Source organism: Triticum urartu, chromosome 6 (genome assembly GCF_003073215.2).
Source record: "Triticum urartu cultivar G1812 chromosome 6, Tu2.1, whole genome shotgun sequence".
In the NCBI taxonomy this organism is placed as follows: Eukaryota; Viridiplantae; Streptophyta; class Magnoliopsida; order Poales; family Poaceae; genus Triticum; species Triticum urartu.
The window spans coordinates 533,948,947-533,968,302 of NC_053027.1; the positions used below are offsets into that span (position 1 = coordinate 533,948,947).

Consider the following 19,356-nt stretch of genomic DNA (forward strand, 5'->3'; position numbering starts at 1 on the left):
CTGGCAAAACATAGCGAAGCCATCGGCCCATGAGGACTATGCGGCCCAGTCCAATGAGATGGTGCGAGGACGACAAAAACGCATGAGGTCGACGGAACGCGATAAGTGAAACACGGTGTCTTGCTCATCGATTTGTACGTAAATTGTGAATCTCTCCCTTTCTTTTCCCATCTTGAAATTCGCTTTAATAATAAGAGTGGAATTAGTCGAGCTGTCGTCATCAGATTTGTTTTGAATTCGATAAAGCTTTGCGCTCCTCTGCATCGATTTTGTAATTAGGGCAACTCAAATGCGCCGACACAATGAGCCATGCATGTCCGTTTGCATCGAAACGGATGAAAACACCGGTCCAACATACTGACCCAAGCCTAAAATCAGTCTGCATGTTGTTTGTTCTGGACGCATTTCCCGCCCAATCTGGCCAGTTCACTCGCCGCCGTCGTTCGCTCGCCGAAGGAGCGCTTGGCCGGACTCGTCGTCGCCATTCACTCGCCACGCAAAGACGCAACTCCAATGCGCCGACGCAAACATGTGCGGATTTTGCTCATTTTTTCCGTTTGGTCGACCAAGCGGACGCGTGTGTCCGTTTTTTTCGTTTGGGTCGGCCGATGCGTCCAACAGTTGCCGACGCATTTTCCGCATGGACCCAATTTTTTTTTGCAAAATATGCACGTAATTAAACATTAAATTTCCGGTGAACCGTTGTCCAAAGTTCACTTAAACTTAATTAAACATAAATTAAAAACTAAAAAATAAGATTGCCGCCACCTAACGGGCCGTCCGGCACACTACCCTATATGTCGTCATCCGGGCCGGTGCACCGGGAAGTAGAGCCGGCCCCGTGGCCAACGACCCCTCCCCACACACAGCACTAGTGCGAAGGCGTTCGGAGGCGGCAGCACGCGAGACGAGCTGGCGCGGGCGTTGAACTTGGCCTTGCCCTTGCCTTTGTTGTTGAAGAAATCCATGGCGAACACGCGAGATAGATAGGGTTTGTTGTCGCTGGCAAGGGAGCGTGCAAGGGTGGCCAGATTGGACGACGACCGAGAAGTGGCCAGATTGGGCGGGAAATGTGTCTAGACAAACAGCACGTGGATTGATTTTGGGCTTGGATCGGCATGTTGGACTAGTGTTTTCGTCTGTTTCGATGCAAACGAACACACACTGATATTTGCGGCGGCGTGTTAGAGTTGCCCTAATTACAAGATTAACGCAGAGTTGCACAAAGATTTATCGAATTCAAAACAAATCTGATGACGATAGTTTGACTAATTCCACTCTTATTATTAAAGCAAATCTCAAGATGGCAAAAGAAAGGCAGAGATTTACAATTTACGTACAAATCGATCAGCCGGGCACCGTGTTCACTTAAGCTATCGCGTTCCGCCGACCTCGTGCGTTTTTGTCGTCCTCGCACCATCTCATTGGACTGGGCCGCATCATGCTCATGGGCCGATGGCTTTGCTATGTTCTGCCGGTGTTTAGCCATTGCCATTGGATGCTGCACGGACGGTGATCCGTCTCGGACGTCCCTCTGCAGTAGTTTTGTTCTACGTCAGAGGATCTCGTTCCCATAATTCGTTGGCCGTAAACCATTAGGGTCAATTTGATATTATTGGCTAATTCCGAAATGTATAAATATAGTATATTTCCTCTATTCCTAAATATAACTCTTTTTAAAGATTTCAATATAAACTACATATGGATATATATAGACGTAGTTTAGAGTGTAGATTCATTCATTTTACTATATATTTTACTCCGTATGTAGTCCATATTAAAATGTCTAAAAAGACTTATATTTAGAAACATATAACTTCCTGCATTGACAGCAGTAAGCTGCCTCACTTCATTAGTCCGGCGAGAATTACACTTCGATTCCCACCCAGGCACCTATTTAATTACAGTGTTTCACAGATGTTTCTTAAAACTAGACGTATTGTTTCCTTCTTTTTCCTAAATGCATCCGCTGCCCTGTTACATATTTGACTGCAGGCATGCGCTAATCAAGTTTGCCTAAAAAGTAAAATCAGCTCGTAGACACTCACGGGTATATTTACTACGTAGAAGCGTGACCAAGGCATAGAATAAACATAATTTTGTTCGTGCTTTGTTTGGTCCAAATATGCAGTGTGAAAGAAGATATTGTTTGTAAATTCTGCTTGTGTAGGGCGAGAATGGATGGAAGAAATCGTGTATTCAGTTTCTATTTTTGTTTATTTAAAATAGGACGACGATAACTGTCACACGTGTGGGTGTTAAGGAATCTGTCCACATGTTTTGTATGGTGTCTAAGAGGATCAACTCACACGCCTACGTGTGGGCAAAATAACTAGCGTCCACACGTCTTTTATTTTTCCTAGCCGGCCCTCTCACACGCCTACGTGTGGGCAAATTGCATAACGCCCACACGACCTCTCTCAGCCACCTACCTCACGTCCCACACGCCCAGCGTGACAGTCACCACGCGTCCCTGCAGTTGCCATGGTCCGGACCCTCTTCAATGTCCGTTTACCTGCAGTTGCCATGTCGCTGAACTACAGTTGCCATGTCGGACAACTACAGTTGCCATGGTTGCTCAACTGCAGTTGCCATCTCAGGTCAAGTGCCAGATGCCATTTTGGACAACTGCAGTTGTTGCCATGTATGGTCTGGTTTACTATAGTTGCCATGATTTGAAAACTTTAGATGTTGCCACCTACTAACACTAAGCAGTTGCCATGTATGGTCTGGTTTACTACAGTTGTCGTGATTTGAAAATCTTAGGAGTTGCCACCTACTAACACTAGGCAGTTGCCGTGTAGCGCTGCAAAGAGATATGGCAAAACAACATGTTCGGGTAAAAGAGAAAGTTGTCATCTGCTTACAAGCACATTAGTGCAGTTGCCGTGTACCCTGCAAAACATATGGCAACTGATATGTTCGGGTAAAAAGAGAGAGAGAGTTGCCATCTACTTACAAGCACACTAGGGCAGTTGCCATGTACACTGCAAAGCGCATGGCAACTGACAGCTTGGATGTGGGAAAGGAGACGGGCGTGTGGGCGAGATGGCAAATGCCCACACAGCAGCCCTTGTGCGTGAGTGAAAACTGGCGTGTGGGCGAACTACTAAACGCTCACACACCGTCCCCTCCGTGTGGTGAAACAGACGTGGGGCGACCGAGTGAATGCCCACACACCAGCCCAGTCCTACGTGGCACCACAAGCATGCTAAGATTCGTGCACCCACAAACGGACGTGGATTCACGCATGTGGGCGAGATGCAAACGTCCATACGTGTGGGCTTTAGTATTCCCGTTAAAATATCTATATACTTGTGGTTCTTAAATTGTTCATTACTCTTCTTCAATTTTTTTGTTATCTTTGATCTCCTTCCTCAATCCTTTGGACATCATCAAATATTTATCCCGTCACAACGTTGGACACCTTATACTATCTTTCTAGAAGATAGGTGGTACCAAATCAAGAAATTCTTTGAAAACAAATTTGTTGTATAAATGGCCCATATTAAGAGGATTCACTTATGTATTTGTTTGCAAAGAAAATTGCAGCTTCATTTTACAAGATGAAAATATGCTAATTTTCATTTGTCATAGGGGCAGATTAAATTCTGAAGGAGGCTCTGCTAGACCTATAGGATGCATTGTTTAGACAACGGCCCGTAACAACGCACGGGCATATTTACTAGTGGCTTCTCATATCGAGAGGGGTTGAGGGGCGGTAGAACGCAATTCTATAAGAATGCACTGAAAATGGAACAGATCCCTCAAATTGGCCAGTTCACCAGTCAGATTGATTATTTTCTCCATAACTGGAGGCACCCCCGAGTTGTACTCCCTCCGTTCGGAATTACTTGTCGCGAAAATGGATGTATCTAGACGTATTTTAGTTCTAGATACATCCATATTCGAGACAAGTAATTCCGAACAGAGGGAGTAGGTGTTACTGTAGACAAGATTGTCTCCTTCGGCAAATGCTAGAAATCTGAGCAATGGATGATATAGTAGTATATGGAGTCTGGATGTCATACTCCCAGCCCAAGTCAGAGCAGCCAAAGGAGTTACTTCCCTAGTCAGACAAAGGAGTTTCTGCTTTTGTTTATTTAAAATATCTATATACTTGTGGCTCTTAAATTGTTCATTACCGTTCTTCAATTTTTTGTTATGTTTGATCTCCTTCCTCAATCCTTTGGACATCATCAAATATTTATCCTGTCACAACGTTGGACACCTTATACTATAAGAATGTAGAACGCAATTCTATAAGAATGCATTGAAAATGGAACAGATCCCTCAAATTGGTCAGTTCACCAGTCAGATTGGTTATTCTTCTCCATAACTGGAGGCACCCCTGAGTTGTAGGTGTTACTGTAGACAAGATTGTCTCCTTCGGCAAATGCTAGAAATCTCAGCAATGGATGATATAGTAGTACTATATGGAGTCCCAGCCCAAGTCAGAGCAGCCAAAGGAGTTAGTACTTCCCTAGTCAGACGATAAGTACCCATAGATGCCTCGTTAATGCCAGCATACTTGTGTCCACTGTCCAGGCTACAACACTACCATGGGTCCACAACATATACGTGAGGTATTTGTTTGCTCACCAACAAAAATCAGTCCACTCTATTTAAAGGGAAGAAAGAGCCACCAGAACTCAAACAAACACAATTGTTGTTCTTAAAACGAGGAGAGGACTGGTGCAATGCCAAAATGGTAGCCCCAAATAGTTGTGTGATTGGACTAGAATTAGGAGTCATCGGGAAGAAAACAACTGGCTTCTCCATAACAGCCTCCAGCAAGCTCAAGAAATATAGCAGGTCCAGTACTAATACCTGTATGTATATGCGCTAATGGCCGGAGATTACCTACCCAATTATGTCACTTTTAAGCCCAAAGTCCGTGGAAACTACCTAGGTGAATACCTTTGGTGAACGCCATGTGATTGTCGAGTAACAATAACTTACTCATCGTAAGAAGGGACGTGCACTACTTATGACGACGACGTCAAATCAAATCAACAATAAGCCCACCAATTCAGGCTGAAGCACAGGCGCTGAAGCTAGCTGCCATGCTAGCCAAGCCAAGCAAATGCATATGCAGGACGCCACGTTTCTAACAGACTACCTAACGCTAGCGAAAGCAGCCGCAGCAAGAAATCCAAGGAACCATCCTCCCGGGCGCTGAGAAATCAGATCAGCTCTTGTAGATTTCTGTGTATTTACAAGTACTTTATCAGCTCAGGTCTATATCACATATCCAGGACTTTCAATGAAAGCGCTCACATCTTCGCTCAACGGTCGACAGTCAGGACACTGTCGCTACCACAGTTTTTTAGCGGCAATAGTTCTACCCACGATTAGAATGAAATGCTCAATGTTACACAGATTTTATCCCCGAGGGCTTTGCTATCCTCAGTGTAATCTGTGCTTCGGTGGAATATATGGCGCCTGCGCCTTTTCTTGTTCAGAGAAAAAGAATGCGATGTGCACTACTTATGCCGACGACTTCGAATCAAATCAAGGACCTAACATGACAATGACATGAGACCACCAATTCGGTGAAGGTACTAGTAATAAATCAAGTGAAATGTACATGTTGTTCACATGGCTTCTCACATCGAGAGGGACTGAGAGACAGTAAAATGCATTGCTATAAAGAATGCACTGAAATGGAATAGAATGGAACAGATCCCTGGAATTATGAATTAGGCGCCCTAAATATTTATAAGAACTACTCCCTCCGTCGACGTTTTTTTATTCTAGTGTAGTGTCAAAAAAAACGTCTTACATTATGGGACAGAGGGAGTACATGGGTGAGAACAAAATGTAGAAAAAATGGCTCCCGATGATCATGCAGCTAGTATCAAAGATTAGTAAATCTGGGTTTTTTTTAACAAATCTGGTATGTTTTGCCAGAGCCTAAGTGAAAAGAGGAGTATAATATAAATTACCACACCTGTACAGCAAAAACTGTGCAAACAGCCAGGAAAATCCATATTTAACAGATAAACTTATGCTCAGAAATAAGATATATAGGTTACTTCTATTACCACAGATTAAAGCAAACTGGACACAGATCCATGCTGTTCACATTCAGAAATGGTAGCGACGATATAAGAGTTGACAAAAGATAAAGACAACGGTTCGTCAGACTCATAAATGACAACGGTTCATCGACAGTCACCTAGGGAAAGGGTCGACTACTAAAGAGACTCAGGACGCGACTTTTTTGCATCTAAGCTTGCACATAGGCATATACTAACCAAAGGTGACAACAGGGTGCTTCCCAATCTCCCATAGTCTTATTCCTGAAACACGCAACAAAAAGTTCAGGATAATGAAAAGATTATCAACCTCAGACCGAACATCCAAATTGCGAAGGCTTACCCTTTGTCCTGATATACAGGGGTTTGAATCCCTCAGAAAATTTTGCCACAGATGGGCATGTCATCGAAGCTCCAAAGGTCCATGTTGCCAACGACATCCTGAGGCACATCAAAATTCAGAAGGCTATCAATCGGCTCATCCACGCCATCATCCAAAAGAAACCTCATCCAAGGTTCAAAATCAACAGCATTGTTCTCCATAACAGGAGGCACCACTGAGTTGTAGGTGTTGCTCTGGACAGGCGCAGATTCAGCTCCTTCAGCAATCACCGCTGGGTTGTAGGTTTTACTCTGGAGAACTGCAGACTCTGTTCCTTCAGCAATGGTGGAAATGGGAGCAATGGATGATATATCTGGAGTCTTGGTGTCATACTCCCAGCCCAAGTCAGAGCAGCCAAAGGAGTTGCTTCCCTGGTCAGAGTACATATTCATAACAGGAGCTTCAACAGAGGCAGCAGAGTTAATTGCAGGAACAAATGGCATGTTGTCAGGCTGAACAAGCGGCTGCTTTGATGCAAAGTCAGCAGATGGGTAGACGAAAGCATTTGGGTTGGCAAGGTTGTTGACTGCTGGTATGACGGTAGGTTCCTGTGCTACGCTTGACTTGGGAACTTTAGGAGCAGCAGGGCAAGCACGGCGCTTCTGAGGAACTGTTGGTTCCTCTGGAAAGTTAACCTTGGCCTTCTTGCCACGGATCCTTCGTGCTTCAACATCATAAGCTCTTGCAGCTTCTTCAGCACTGTTGAAAGTACCAAGCCAGACACGGACACCCTTGCTAGGATCTCTGATTTCAGCAGCCCACTTACCCCAGGGGCGCTGGCGGATACCCCTGAACTCGTTCTTTCTCTTCCTTTTTGCTGACCTTTGTGCAGGACCATCAAAACCAGCAGTAGTCATGGTGCTTAAGTCATCTGCAATGGAAGACCAATGTCAATGCTAAGAGAGACCAACAGACAAACTTCTCTCACAAGAAATAATTAATTTCATCATGGACATGAATTCATATGTAAAATATCACAATCATAATGAGTATTGAACCATGATGGGTGCTATCCTCTTCAAGTTTGGGTGAAAGCATCAGTCACCCGCAAAACAAATAAAATAAAATAAAATAAATCACAACTGATAAAAATCCAAGATTCTGATAAAGAGACTTCATGTTATAGACCTTTGCTATCATTCTGCAGTTATTAATCTACAAATCCCATTATACACGATGCAGAATCAAGGATATTTTTAGTAGGATTCAACACTTACTAGAATAATCTTTTAGACTGATAAATGAACAAGTCTAGAACAATCCTCATGCAAATCAACAACCATCTAACAAGGAAAGATTCAAGAGGCCGAGACCTCAAATGGAGAAATTCGGCCCTTCCCCTTATGACTATAAACAGCAGTAAGCATATGAGTCACCATCAAAGCTCATGAGAAGTATAGATCACAAGATCAGCAACCTAAACAACCAAAATCGCTTCTCTAAAAGGAACAGTGCGGAAACAGCCTACTAGCCTAATTATTTCAGGCTAACATTGGAGAGTAAGCCCTTGACCCAAATCACTTCATGAAAACGCATCCAATCGATTCCAATCCAAAATCTCTAAACAAACAGGTCTAACACCATACAAATCCAGCCTTCCAACACCAACCCCTAAACAATTTCTCTTCCTACCCGATCGAACAGCCAAACCACTGAGTTGGTTAAGAGGGACCAACACAGACAAACTTCTCTCACAGAAAGTAAATAATTTCATCATGGACATGAATTTATATGTATAATATCACAATCCTAATAAACATTGAACCATGAAGGGCCATGTTTGGGTGAAAGCATCAGTCGCCCAAAAATAAAACAAATAAAATAAAATAACAATCTAATAAAAAACAGAGTTTTGATAAACAAACCTCATGCTATAGACCTTTATCATCATTCTGCAATTATTAATTCTGCAAATTGCATTATAGACGATGCAGAATCAAGGATTTATTTTCTCAGGATTCAGTAAGTGACATAATAATCCTTCCTGTTTGAGAAGGAAAAACAGAATAATCCTTCACACTGAGAACTGATCCTAGTCTACAGCAACCCCACGAAAATCGACAACCATCTAACAAGGAAACAGTTCAAGAGGCGAGACCTCCAAACAAAACGGAGAAATTCGGCCCTTTTCTGCGAATTTTCAACCCCTTTTGACTATAAACAGTAAGCATATGAATCACCATCAAAGCTCACGAAAAGCATAAATCGCAATGGACAACCTAACAACCCAAATCGCTTCTCTGAAAGGAACAGCGTCAGAAACAGCCTGCCAGGCTAATCATCACCAAACAAACACAACAGAGAAATGGAAAAAGGCCTAACCCTTCACCCAAATCACTCCATGATATCAAATCCAATCCAAAATATCTAAACAAGCAGGAGCAACACGCCCCCAAATACAGCCTTCCGACAGCAACCCCTCCACGATTTCTCTTCCTGCCCAATCACGCAATCTCCTATCTTCTAGAGCAGTCAATCGCGGACGGTAACAATACGTGGATTAAAGAACCAGTCCAAGCGGACGCGGGGCCGATACCTTGGGAGAGGGACCTTTTGACGGCGGCGAAGGGCTTGATCTCGACAACCTCGTCGTCGCCGTCTTTCCCAGCAACCCCGGCGCGCCCGAGCTCCACGTCGGAGTCCCCGGAGTCGGCCTCGAACTCCTCGAAGTCGGCCTGGAAGTCCTCCTCGCCGTCGTCCAGCCCGCGCCCCCCGCGCCGGCCGAGCCCCGCGAGGCGCCGGCCCCCGCCGTCGGCCCGCTTGGGCTTGTTCTTCTCGGGCCACAGCACCGCCGCCGTCACCTTCCGCGCCGGCGCGGGGACCTTGAGGTCCTTGAGGATCGCGCCGCCGCACATGATTGCCGGCGGTACCTCGTCCTAGTCGTCGCCGATTGAGGTTCGCCGGAATTGGTAAATAAATGGGCAGTTTTTAATGAGGTGGGGGGAGCAGGTGTGGGTTGGCAGGTGGGGCGAGGCCAGCCCGCTATATACGCGGCGGCCGCGTGACGGCTGCCCGCGAGGCGAGAGGGGGGCGCGGTGGGACCCACGCGTCAGCGACGGGCTGCGGCGGGCGGAAGGCACGAGGCAGGTTCGCGAAGCGAGCGTTTCCAGTCGGCGGAGTCTTGCGCGGTGGCCCCTGGGAGATGTGGTATTTAGAACATTGCCCCTGGGGAATGAAGAGAGGGATATGCGTTTGACTTCCTTTTTCTTTTGAGGTAAGCAAACATTCATTAGCTCAAGATTGTTGTACTACACACCTGTAGTAGGAGTGTACTACTACTGTTCGTACTCCCTCTCAGGGCCGGCCCTGAGGCCCCGGGCCCTCGAATTCCAAGGCCCCCCCCCCCCCCCCCCCCCCCCCCCCCCCCTCCCGCCCCCCCCCCCCCCCTCCCACATATGCAGGTAGCCCATGGCCCAGGCGTCGGTAGCCTTGTCTCTAAAAAAACGTAGTCGATAACCAACATGGACATGGTCTTTTTTTCAGATCGAGTTCACTTGTTACAGGTTCGTGATGATCTTGGTAAATTCCTTTTCGCCTTGATTATCAATCGCAAGCCGGCCACTCCGGACTCATCTAGATCGTCCTCGCCATCGACCCCAAGTCTCGCTTTTGGTCGGTGAGCCGTCAAACTCTACTATCAATTCGTCGACGCTGCGTGTAGGTTGGAGGCCTAGGAGATCAATCCATCATTAGCAGTTGGGCTAGCGTGGCGTTTTGGTGAGCCATCCTTGTAAAACAGAATGACATTGCACAACATGGACGATCTATGCAAAATAAGTATGGTGTGGACGTGTGAGACCGTGTGTGATTTTCCATGGCAAGAGCATGAAAATTACATATACAAAGAAAATATTTGCCATATGGGAAAGGCGGAGATTTGCCATCGCAACAAGAAACATCAAAATATATTGTAGAAAGAAAATAATGGAAAGAAAATTGTGTCTTCCCCTTGCACAATCCATTTCTTGTGAACCTAGATGGGCCCATCGTATAGTTAGCCATGCTTATGAAACTAGTTTTGCCAAACATGGGAAACTATAATTTGGCAAGCATAGAGAAAAGTAGCAAGGGATGTTTCTAAATATTTGCCATGATTGTATGAAAAAATATGAAAAAATCCATTTGAGTAGTAAACATTTTTCATGCATTTGACATGCTATGGATAATTAAAAAGGTCCAATACCTACAATGTGAACGAGTACAAATTATCTAAAAATCTGCCAAAAAATCAAAGTGACATTACACATACAATTGCCATGATGTATAGTTTTGCCATGAGATGGACAGTTTAAAATATGTAATGGCATTGAACTATAAGACCTGGCAAAATGCAGTAAACAAACTAGAATAAAAAAATCTAAAATGGGTCACATAGTAAAACTTTGAAAACTTATTGCTATCTAAGATTTTATTGTAAAATTTGCCATGAAGTTTTGGTTTCTAGTTTGATGGAAAACTTAGGAAAAGAAAAGTACAAGCGATTTTATATAGAACATGGCAAAAAAACAAGAAATGTGTTTTATGATTGTTGATCTCTGGTTGATGGCAAATGTAGGAAAAACAAAAGGACAAGTGACATGGCAACTTTTAATGTCAAATGCATAAACTGATTTCATAATAGTTTGTTCTATGGTTGATGGAGAATTTAGAAAGACAAAGTGTGTGAGATGGCAAAAATGATCTATGTGTCATGGCAAATCCACAAACTGCTTTGAAAATGTTGTTTGCATGGTTGATGGCAAATTAGGAAAACAAAGTGCAAAGTGATATGGCACTTTAAAAGATGATTAGTGGGTCATGGCAAATGCCTAAACTGTTTTGAAAAATGTGTTCTCTTATCGATGGCAATTTTAGGTGAACAAACTACAAGTGACATGGCAAAAATAAAATAAAAAGGTTGATGTATGAGTCATGGAAAATGCATAAACTGCTTTTGAAAAAGTCTTTCTTTGGTTCATGGCAAATTTAGGAAAACAAAGTAGAAGTGATCTGGATTTTCTTTTTTGTTTTATAGGTCATGGCAAATGCGGAAACTACATTGGAAATTTTGTTTTCTGGTTGATGGCAAATTTAGAAATAAAAGTACAAGTTACATGGCATTTTTAATGACATACAAGTCATGAAAAATGTAGAGGAAAAATGCAATGATTTCATGGAAAAACTTATGATTTTTACTCATTTAAACATGGCAACTTTAAAAAAATGTTATCTAGGAACACTACTCACTAGAAAATCATGGCAACTTTAGTAGAATTTGTTTTACCAAATGATGGCAAGAATTATGAAAAATGTGTAATGGTCAAATTTTGAAACAGAAAAAGATTGAAATTCTGATTGTCATTGCTCATCTTATCAACCCAAGTCCGTTGCATTGTAGTGTGTGGATATTCATGGCGGCCTGTGATGCCAGTTCGGATGCCATCCATCCCGACTCTACTTATCTTATGATCTCGGACGTTGCCCAACAACCCTAGCCCCCACCGCTCAAAATCGACCAATGTCAACTAAACACACAAAATCTTCCCGATCTCCCTCAAAATCTCCCCAATCAACATATCCCCGTTTGTTCAAGGAAAATTACCGGTTGTGGATGGTGACAGAAAAAAATGAAAGGTGGACATGGGCATTTGTAACGCCCCAGACGCACTCGCAGTGGTCGTTACTCCTGGCGGGATCTAGACTGTCCCCACAGATTAATACTAGTCTTTTCTGCGCACTTTGTCCTCACTCGTGCGCACCCGGGAGCAACTTTCGGGTCGGCCACCCATCCTGACACTACTCCAAGCTAAGCACGCTTAACTTTGGAGTTCTGTCCGAATGGGCTACCAGAAAAAAAGGAATTCCTTATTGATATGAGTAGTCTATCATCCCTAATAAGTCAGGCCATCACAGCATTGACGAGTACCTTCGCTAGGAGAGGAGCAACACACGTCGGTGCTTCCCATATAGCCCAGCAACCGCCTGGAGCTCCTCGTCACAGGCGGCACAAATCACGGCGTGCACAACTATCGGCGCTAGTGCTTCCCATCGAGCCTGAAGGTGGCATGCTGCCCCTCCTCGCGACAACATAGATCAGGACACGCACACAGCTAGGGGTGGTGCTTCCTATCGAGCATGACAGCATCGTGCAGCTCCTCACAGTCACGCGCGGACCCCCATGGTCGCCAAATATGGAAGGAATGAGTAGCGTACGGCGAATGCAGAGGGTGTGATCGTCTGGTGGGCAAATGGAGTAGCCACGCCGAAACCCCCTATGACTGTTGGATGAGCGAAGGCAGCAGCCGCGTGTAGGGGAGACGAAGGTGAGCACCGAATCCCCACAGCCGCCGAACATGGAAAAGAGGGAGCCGCACGTGGCGTGGGGGGGGGGAGGGGGGTGAAAGAACGCGATCGATGATGGGTGCGAGCAGGGACAAAATGTGCAGCTCTGAGACAAAAGGGGGAGGAGTGTGGTTGTTTGAGAACGAGGAAAAGGCTGGCCACCGAGCGTTTGCGCGAATATGTCGCGGAACAAACGGATGCGAAACACTGATTTGCGGGGCCGATCTGATGGTCACCATTGCGAGCTGATCATTTGGGTAAATATATGCGTGTTCTACTCGCAAAAATAAAATAAAATCACATGTGTTCTATATTTAGCAGCTTGGCCCGCCCAACAAATCTATTTGTAGCCCCACCGTGCAGTCGGCCATCATGTCATGTGGCTGCCATGCTTCCCCCTGGTGAATTTCCGCACGTTTCATCGCGAGGTCCACGGACAGACGGTGCTGTCCCCAAAAGCGCGGGGCCCACGTGCTCGCCTCGTCGTACCTAGTCCATGACTGCGACTGCGACTGCGACTGGTCCTGCCTGCTTTGATGTCCCCCTCTTTCGTGGCGTCACCTAATCAGTTTTGACTGGCGAGCCCGACAGAGAGAGAGACAGCGCGGTCAATGGTTGAAGCCGTCTGTACGCATCACACTTTGGTGCTTATTTTAACCGTCTCCCTCCCCGTGATCCACCCCCTTTGGTTAGCCATCGAAAAAGCATTTGATTCATCGTTGCCTTTGATTAGCCTTCGGAGCACCTAGTCCACTTGATGATTGATTCTTCACTTGATCTGCACGACAGCACGAGACAGCGAAATGCACATGGAGCACGTACGTGCTCGTTCGTTCTGGTCGATTACCATGTGCTCAACTGCTGTTATCCACGATTTGTACGTAGTAGCGACGATGCGTGAGCAACATTTCTTGCACGCTGCACCATTTGGGCCTGCTACATGTTCGCTCGTATTAGTAGGCACAACGTACGTCGTTAGAGGTGTGGACGGACACTAAAATATCATGGCTGAGGGACTACGATACGACTGGTGTTTTATAGGAAAAGGTCTTCCCGGGATCGTCGTGGGATCGCTCTCCATGACTCCGTGTCGCGGGCTTTTTCTGCTCCAGGTTCTTCCACTTCCAGGGATCGATCGGTCCGTTACGTCCACCGTCGACTAGTCCGGAATTGCAACTAGGTCCTCAAATTTTAATTTGAGTTCAAATAGTTCGATCGACCAGAAAAAATGAGATCTACAGACACTAGGACTCAGGACATGTTTTTATAGAAGAAGTCCATCAGAGTGAGGCATCAGAAATTCGCCCCCCGACAGGATTCAAGCTCTGGGCGCAGGGTGCATCATTGTGACCCTTTGCCGCTAGGCTACTGCCTAGTTCTCAAGACCGACCAGCAAGACTTCTTAGTATAAACTCTAGCGGACATAACAATCAACCGTCGAACCTCTGCGCGCCGGCCGGCCGGCCGACCGCCGCAAAGCACCAGATCGGTCCCCTTCTGAGCCGTAGGATTACGGCAAAAGCGACCATTGGATCTCATCCCTTAGTTCAGTGCACAAAATGCATCCTCCTCCCGATCCTCAAACAAAATGTGTGCTTGCCCGACAGGAAGAAGCTGCAGGTGTCGGCAACTGCAACCAGACCTCCCTTGCCAATGCACCAAGCACCCATGAATACCTAAAGGGAGATGGCGATTGGGTGGCGGGACTAAGTTGGTCCCGACAAAGTCATCATCTTTGACTCACCGCAATAGCGTGCATTGAGCTGATGAAGATCTACTTGGACCAATGGCAAGCACCGAAGAACTACAACACAAAACCTCGAAGCCGTATCTCCACACATGATGCTCCCAACAAAGTAACGACATCGAGACGCCACCATCACTGATCCAAAAATGAACCTAGGCTTTCGTCCAGAAACAACAACCAATGCGAGAGGGGGGTGCCGACAACACCTCAACGACGCCTCCAAGGAGGGGGACGGTACCCACATGCGTCACCGACGAGCACCGATCGAAGACGGGCTTGATTTTCAGCCAAAGCATCGCACACCTCCATTCTTGCCCACCGGATTAGGGCCACTATCCATGATGGGCTTGTGCGCCGCCGCTACAACACCTCACCGTTGTGATCATAACGTTGCAGAACATCAACACCCCACACAGCTGAAGGCGCGTTGCCTTTCTTTCCACCTCCCACGCAGCCAAGAACCCACAGCTCCCAATCATCCTCCACCTCCAGCACAACCAATGGCCGCCTCACCACATGCAGTAGCCATCACACCAACTCCAGGCGGAAAAGCATCACAATGCTCGCGCCCCTGAGACCCATATGAAGCCCAGAATGGGCTTAGTTTCGATCTGCACCGTCGCCTCTAACACCTGCGCCGACGCCGCTAGGAGTCCCCTGCCGTGAGACCCAACCACCCCTTGCGCAAAACCACCTGGTCGAGCGCCATTGCGGCGCAACCTCCATGGTCGAGTCACATCGCCTCTGCCATCTCCCATGCCGGCGCTTCCCGGATGGCACCACCGCACTTGCACCTCCTCTGCGAGGCTCCGCCGGATTAGATTTGGCCTCCCGTGCCGCCTACTTGATGTCGCTTCCCCGCGCTTGCCGGGGTGCTCCGACTATGCCTGCCGCCGCCACGGCTATCGCCGGCGGCCGCAGTGGCCAGGGGATCCCGAGGAGAAGGCGGTTTTCGGTGCCGGGAGGGGAACCTTTTCCTTTTTTTAAAAAAAAGGAGCTTGAAGTCAAACTCTTCTTATTTTTTAAGTAGCCATGCGATATACTAGTCCATACATGTTTCTAGCACCCACGGCTTGGGAGTTGTCTTGACTTTCCGGTCTATTAGCGTCCAGAACACCACTGGCACGTGCTCGACCTGGCCGACTCCCATATATTCAGCTATTTTCAGGGGAGGAGCATGTATATGCAGTTCGATCAGCAGAAGCTTTGGGTGAGCACGAGCCAAAGGTGCTCTGGTCGTTCCTACCACCGTCCCCACGGTCGCAGTGAGTAGGGATTTTGTGAAGTGAAACGAAGGCACGCACGTTTGGAATATCTAAAGGGTCGCCTTTTGACGGTGGCTTGAGTTTTGGCACGAGCATGTGGAAAGAGCGAAAATATATAAAACTCCTTCACAGGCCAGGGCAGAGCAAAAATTATTCTTGGCTCGAGCCGCCGCTCTGACTTTTACGGAGTAGAGAGCCACCAGGCCGGGCATATTGCCACCCTATTGAGGTGTTCGCTATCATCTACAGGAGTTCCATGGTCTGAATCGTCCAACCTGTCCAAAAGAGTTGTTCAACCACCGTCATTCCTCACTAAGGACAACGGTCGAGCGAGCCTTTGCAGCTATTGAGAATCGTTTCAAGATTCTTAGTAATAGACCTTTCATACCCTTAAAATCACAACCCAAGGTGGTTATTGCTTGTTGCGTCATTCACAACTGGATTTTAGACAATGGACCCGATGTTTTTGTAGATGACGAACCAACTTGGTACCACCACCTGCCAAGGAGTAGCAATCGTGTCTCCGACCGAGAGAGTGATGTACGCGAGTGGGCAGCCAAGCGTGATTTGATTGCCGAACAGATGTGGAATGATAGAGAGAGACTGGCGAACAAGGATGCTTCAGAGAGCGGGAGTAGTGCTAGTACCATTTGAAAGTACTTTCCGGTAGTACATTTTCCTTATTTAGCAGTTCCATGTTTAGACATTTTTGTCAGGGCCGGTCCTAAAATTTTAGGGGCCCGGGGCGAAACTACAATCCGGGACCCTTAGTTTAAATGTCTAACTAGTAATCGTCATGCTTGCTCAATCTAATTTCCATTTCATTCCAAGAGTTCATGTTGGTAATGTGGTCAACACTAGCTTCATGTTCTTTCAGTCTCTCACTAATATCACTAATATGCTGCCAATCACAAAACCCATCATGCCCCAATGCACTCTTGCATTTATCAGAATTGAAAAGCTTACAACAAAAACAAAACACTTTCTTTGCGTGTTTTGAAAAAACTAACCATCTCCTATCACGCACCTCTCCATTGCTCATTTTTCTTGAGTAATGGCTATACGAAAAATATCTTAAAGTTTCATCCAAAGGATATTTAGTGTTTTCTTCTTTCCCTTCAGGCCCCTTTTCCACTAATATGTCCCTCGCTTTGTTATCAAGACTACCCCAATTGCTTGGATCATAAATATCCACAGTAATAACCGGTTCCTCATCAACACTAGCAGATTCCGTCGCAGATGAATTAAATATGGGCTCATAATCACTCACATTGGTATCATCCATGTCGATGTCAACATCGTCTTCTGTAGGGGTATGCCCATCATCTTCCCGATTGGCATTAGTTTGATCATCCGGGAGAACTATCGCCAACTCCTCTGGATTTCTTGAAGTGCCTGTGTTGCTCTTATAATATTTAAAAAGAGATCCTTTCATTGCCTCTTTCTCCTCATCTGCTTCCTTCTTCTTTTTTCTTCTAAGACTTCCGGATGGATACTTTTTACCCGAAGCCCGATGACCTTGCTGAAATTGAAAGGAACAATTAGCAGAAAGCTAATTAAAACATTAGATTATTGCAGATGATCTTCATCTAATATCATGACAAAATCTGGCGGGGCACAATATAGTACCTTCTCTCTGTAATCTAATCTGGCTATATGTGTTCAATCCTCAAAGATTTGATCGCCCAGCCTACAATTTCCTGTTGACCTGTTGATTCAGGAATCATGATTAAAAAAAACAGGAACAAATAACACTAGAACAGGCGAGGGCAGACGGCAGAGCCGCAGAGGGCACGAGGAGAAACGTACCTGCTGCCTGCTGCAGTCGGCGTTTCGTTCCGTCGTTCCTCGTTCGTAGGAGGCCGCAGAGACGCAGAGTTCAAGACGGCGATTAAACGAACAGCAGTCAGCGGAAGAACGACCGATCCGAAGGAAAAGGAAACCCTGAATCAAGCGATTCCTTTCCTGTGCACGCACTGTGCCTGTACGTGGTTGAAACATGGGCAAGGCCCACATCTCTCTTTCTTTCCTAGGCTGAGGGCTGAGGCGTCGCTGACTTTGGGTCTTTGGCTTCATTTTTTTAGCTCGAAGTATACCTATCTATGTACGTATACCTGGGAGCCCCCCCCTGACTTTTAGGGGCTCGGGGCGGCCGCCCCATTCGCCCCCCCTTAGGGCCGGCCCTGCATTTTGTGCCAATCTAGCTCTGTAATTTTCTTTTCCGTGTATTGTGCAACTGTACTTTTATTTTGGCATGTACTGTTGGGTAATGTATGGATTGTTTGTTTGTGCTGAAACCCTTGAATATTCGTTGACATAATAGCATATTGACTTCTGACCTTCATTTATAGAATGGGTGAGCAAAAAGAAGGTACCAAGACTGAGGTTGCTCGCTCTCGTGATAATTACATGTCATGGAGTGATGATTGTACCAAGTATATGCTTGAGTGGTATATCGAGAAGCAAAGGGACAAGCCACCAACCTTCAAGTGGAAGGCACAACACCATCTACAATGTGCTAATGATTTGAATGACAAGTTTGGAATTACAGCTACAGCAAAACAAGTTGATCGACACTTTAGGTCATTCAAGGAGAAATGGAAGTGGATAAAGCTAGCAAAGGGGAGGAGCGAATATGGTTTCGATAAAGTACTTAACAAATTTAACATTGACAAGTCAGAGAAATCACCAAGCAAGCTTGGTGTAAGTTCGCTCCAACTCACCTTTCTATTTGCATGATTTATAGTTCTCTACGCGATCATTCTTGTTTTTGCTAAACTGATTATCTAGTTTTTATTTTGAAATGGCATGCTAGTGTTAATAGATATTCCTTTTTTGCATTTACCACTGTCAAAATATTCACTTACATAGATTATCTGGTCTCACCAATTATACACTTGTTTTATAATCATTGTTGTGCACTTTTAGATTGACCAGACTACTCAAACAATTTATTGCATTGACATGCTTTGGTTTATGTTGCAGAAAATAAAATTTAACTACCTTACTCACTCCATCAAGTTTTATCATCTCCTGGAAGAACTGTTTAGTGACTCGTCTCATGCGGATGGCTCACTAGCTATTGATGTGAATGATGCAAGTGAGAATGTGGAATCTGATGGTAGTAGTGAAACGAGCAACCACACATCCACTGTCGAACAAGGTCTTAGTGATTCCGACATGATTGCGCCCAACAGTTCAGCAGAAGGCACTAGCTCAAATCTGAAGCGCAAGCATGTTAAAGCACCACATAAGAAGAAACCAAATGTCAAGGCGCGTCGAGCCAGCGTGTTAGATGATGATGTGGCAGCGAGCATTGTGAGTCTTGCTGAAACTGTGAAATCTGCTGCTCCTATGCAGCCAATAGCAGTTACAGACCCCAATGCCAATCTTTGGAAACACATTGAGTCGCTAACTATCCCAGCAATTGAGAAGATTGAGTTAGCAGCCTATCTTGCTAAGTCAGAACAAGAAATTTTCTGTGGTTTCCTGAACTGTGCAAGCGTCCAGACTTGTAATGCTTGGGTCCTTGATTATTTCGCGCACAAGTATGACGGCAACGACCGCACAGCTGCTGATGCATCAATCTGAATGACATGT

The 19,356-nt window shown here is 45.7% G+C and overlaps 1 protein-coding gene across 1 annotated transcript; it reads right to left on the reverse strand.

Moving 5' to 3' along the window:
* Positions 1-6,021: 6,021 nt before the first annotated feature.
* LOC125514970 (ethylene-responsive transcription factor 1-like) lies at positions 6,022-9,391 on the reverse strand. Its single transcript, XM_048680372.1, has 3 exons — positions 8,960-9,391; positions 6,385-7,294; positions 6,022-6,305 (listed from the first exon to the last, which is right to left on the reverse strand). The coding sequence occupies exons 1-2, from the start codon at positions 9,276-9,278 to the stop codon at positions 6,417-6,419; spliced, it is 1,197 nt and encodes a 398-aa protein (XP_048536329.1). The 5' UTR covers positions 9,279-9,391; the 3' UTR covers positions 6,022-6,305; positions 6,385-6,416.
* Between the last annotated feature and the right edge of the window lie 9,965 nt (positions 9,392-19,356).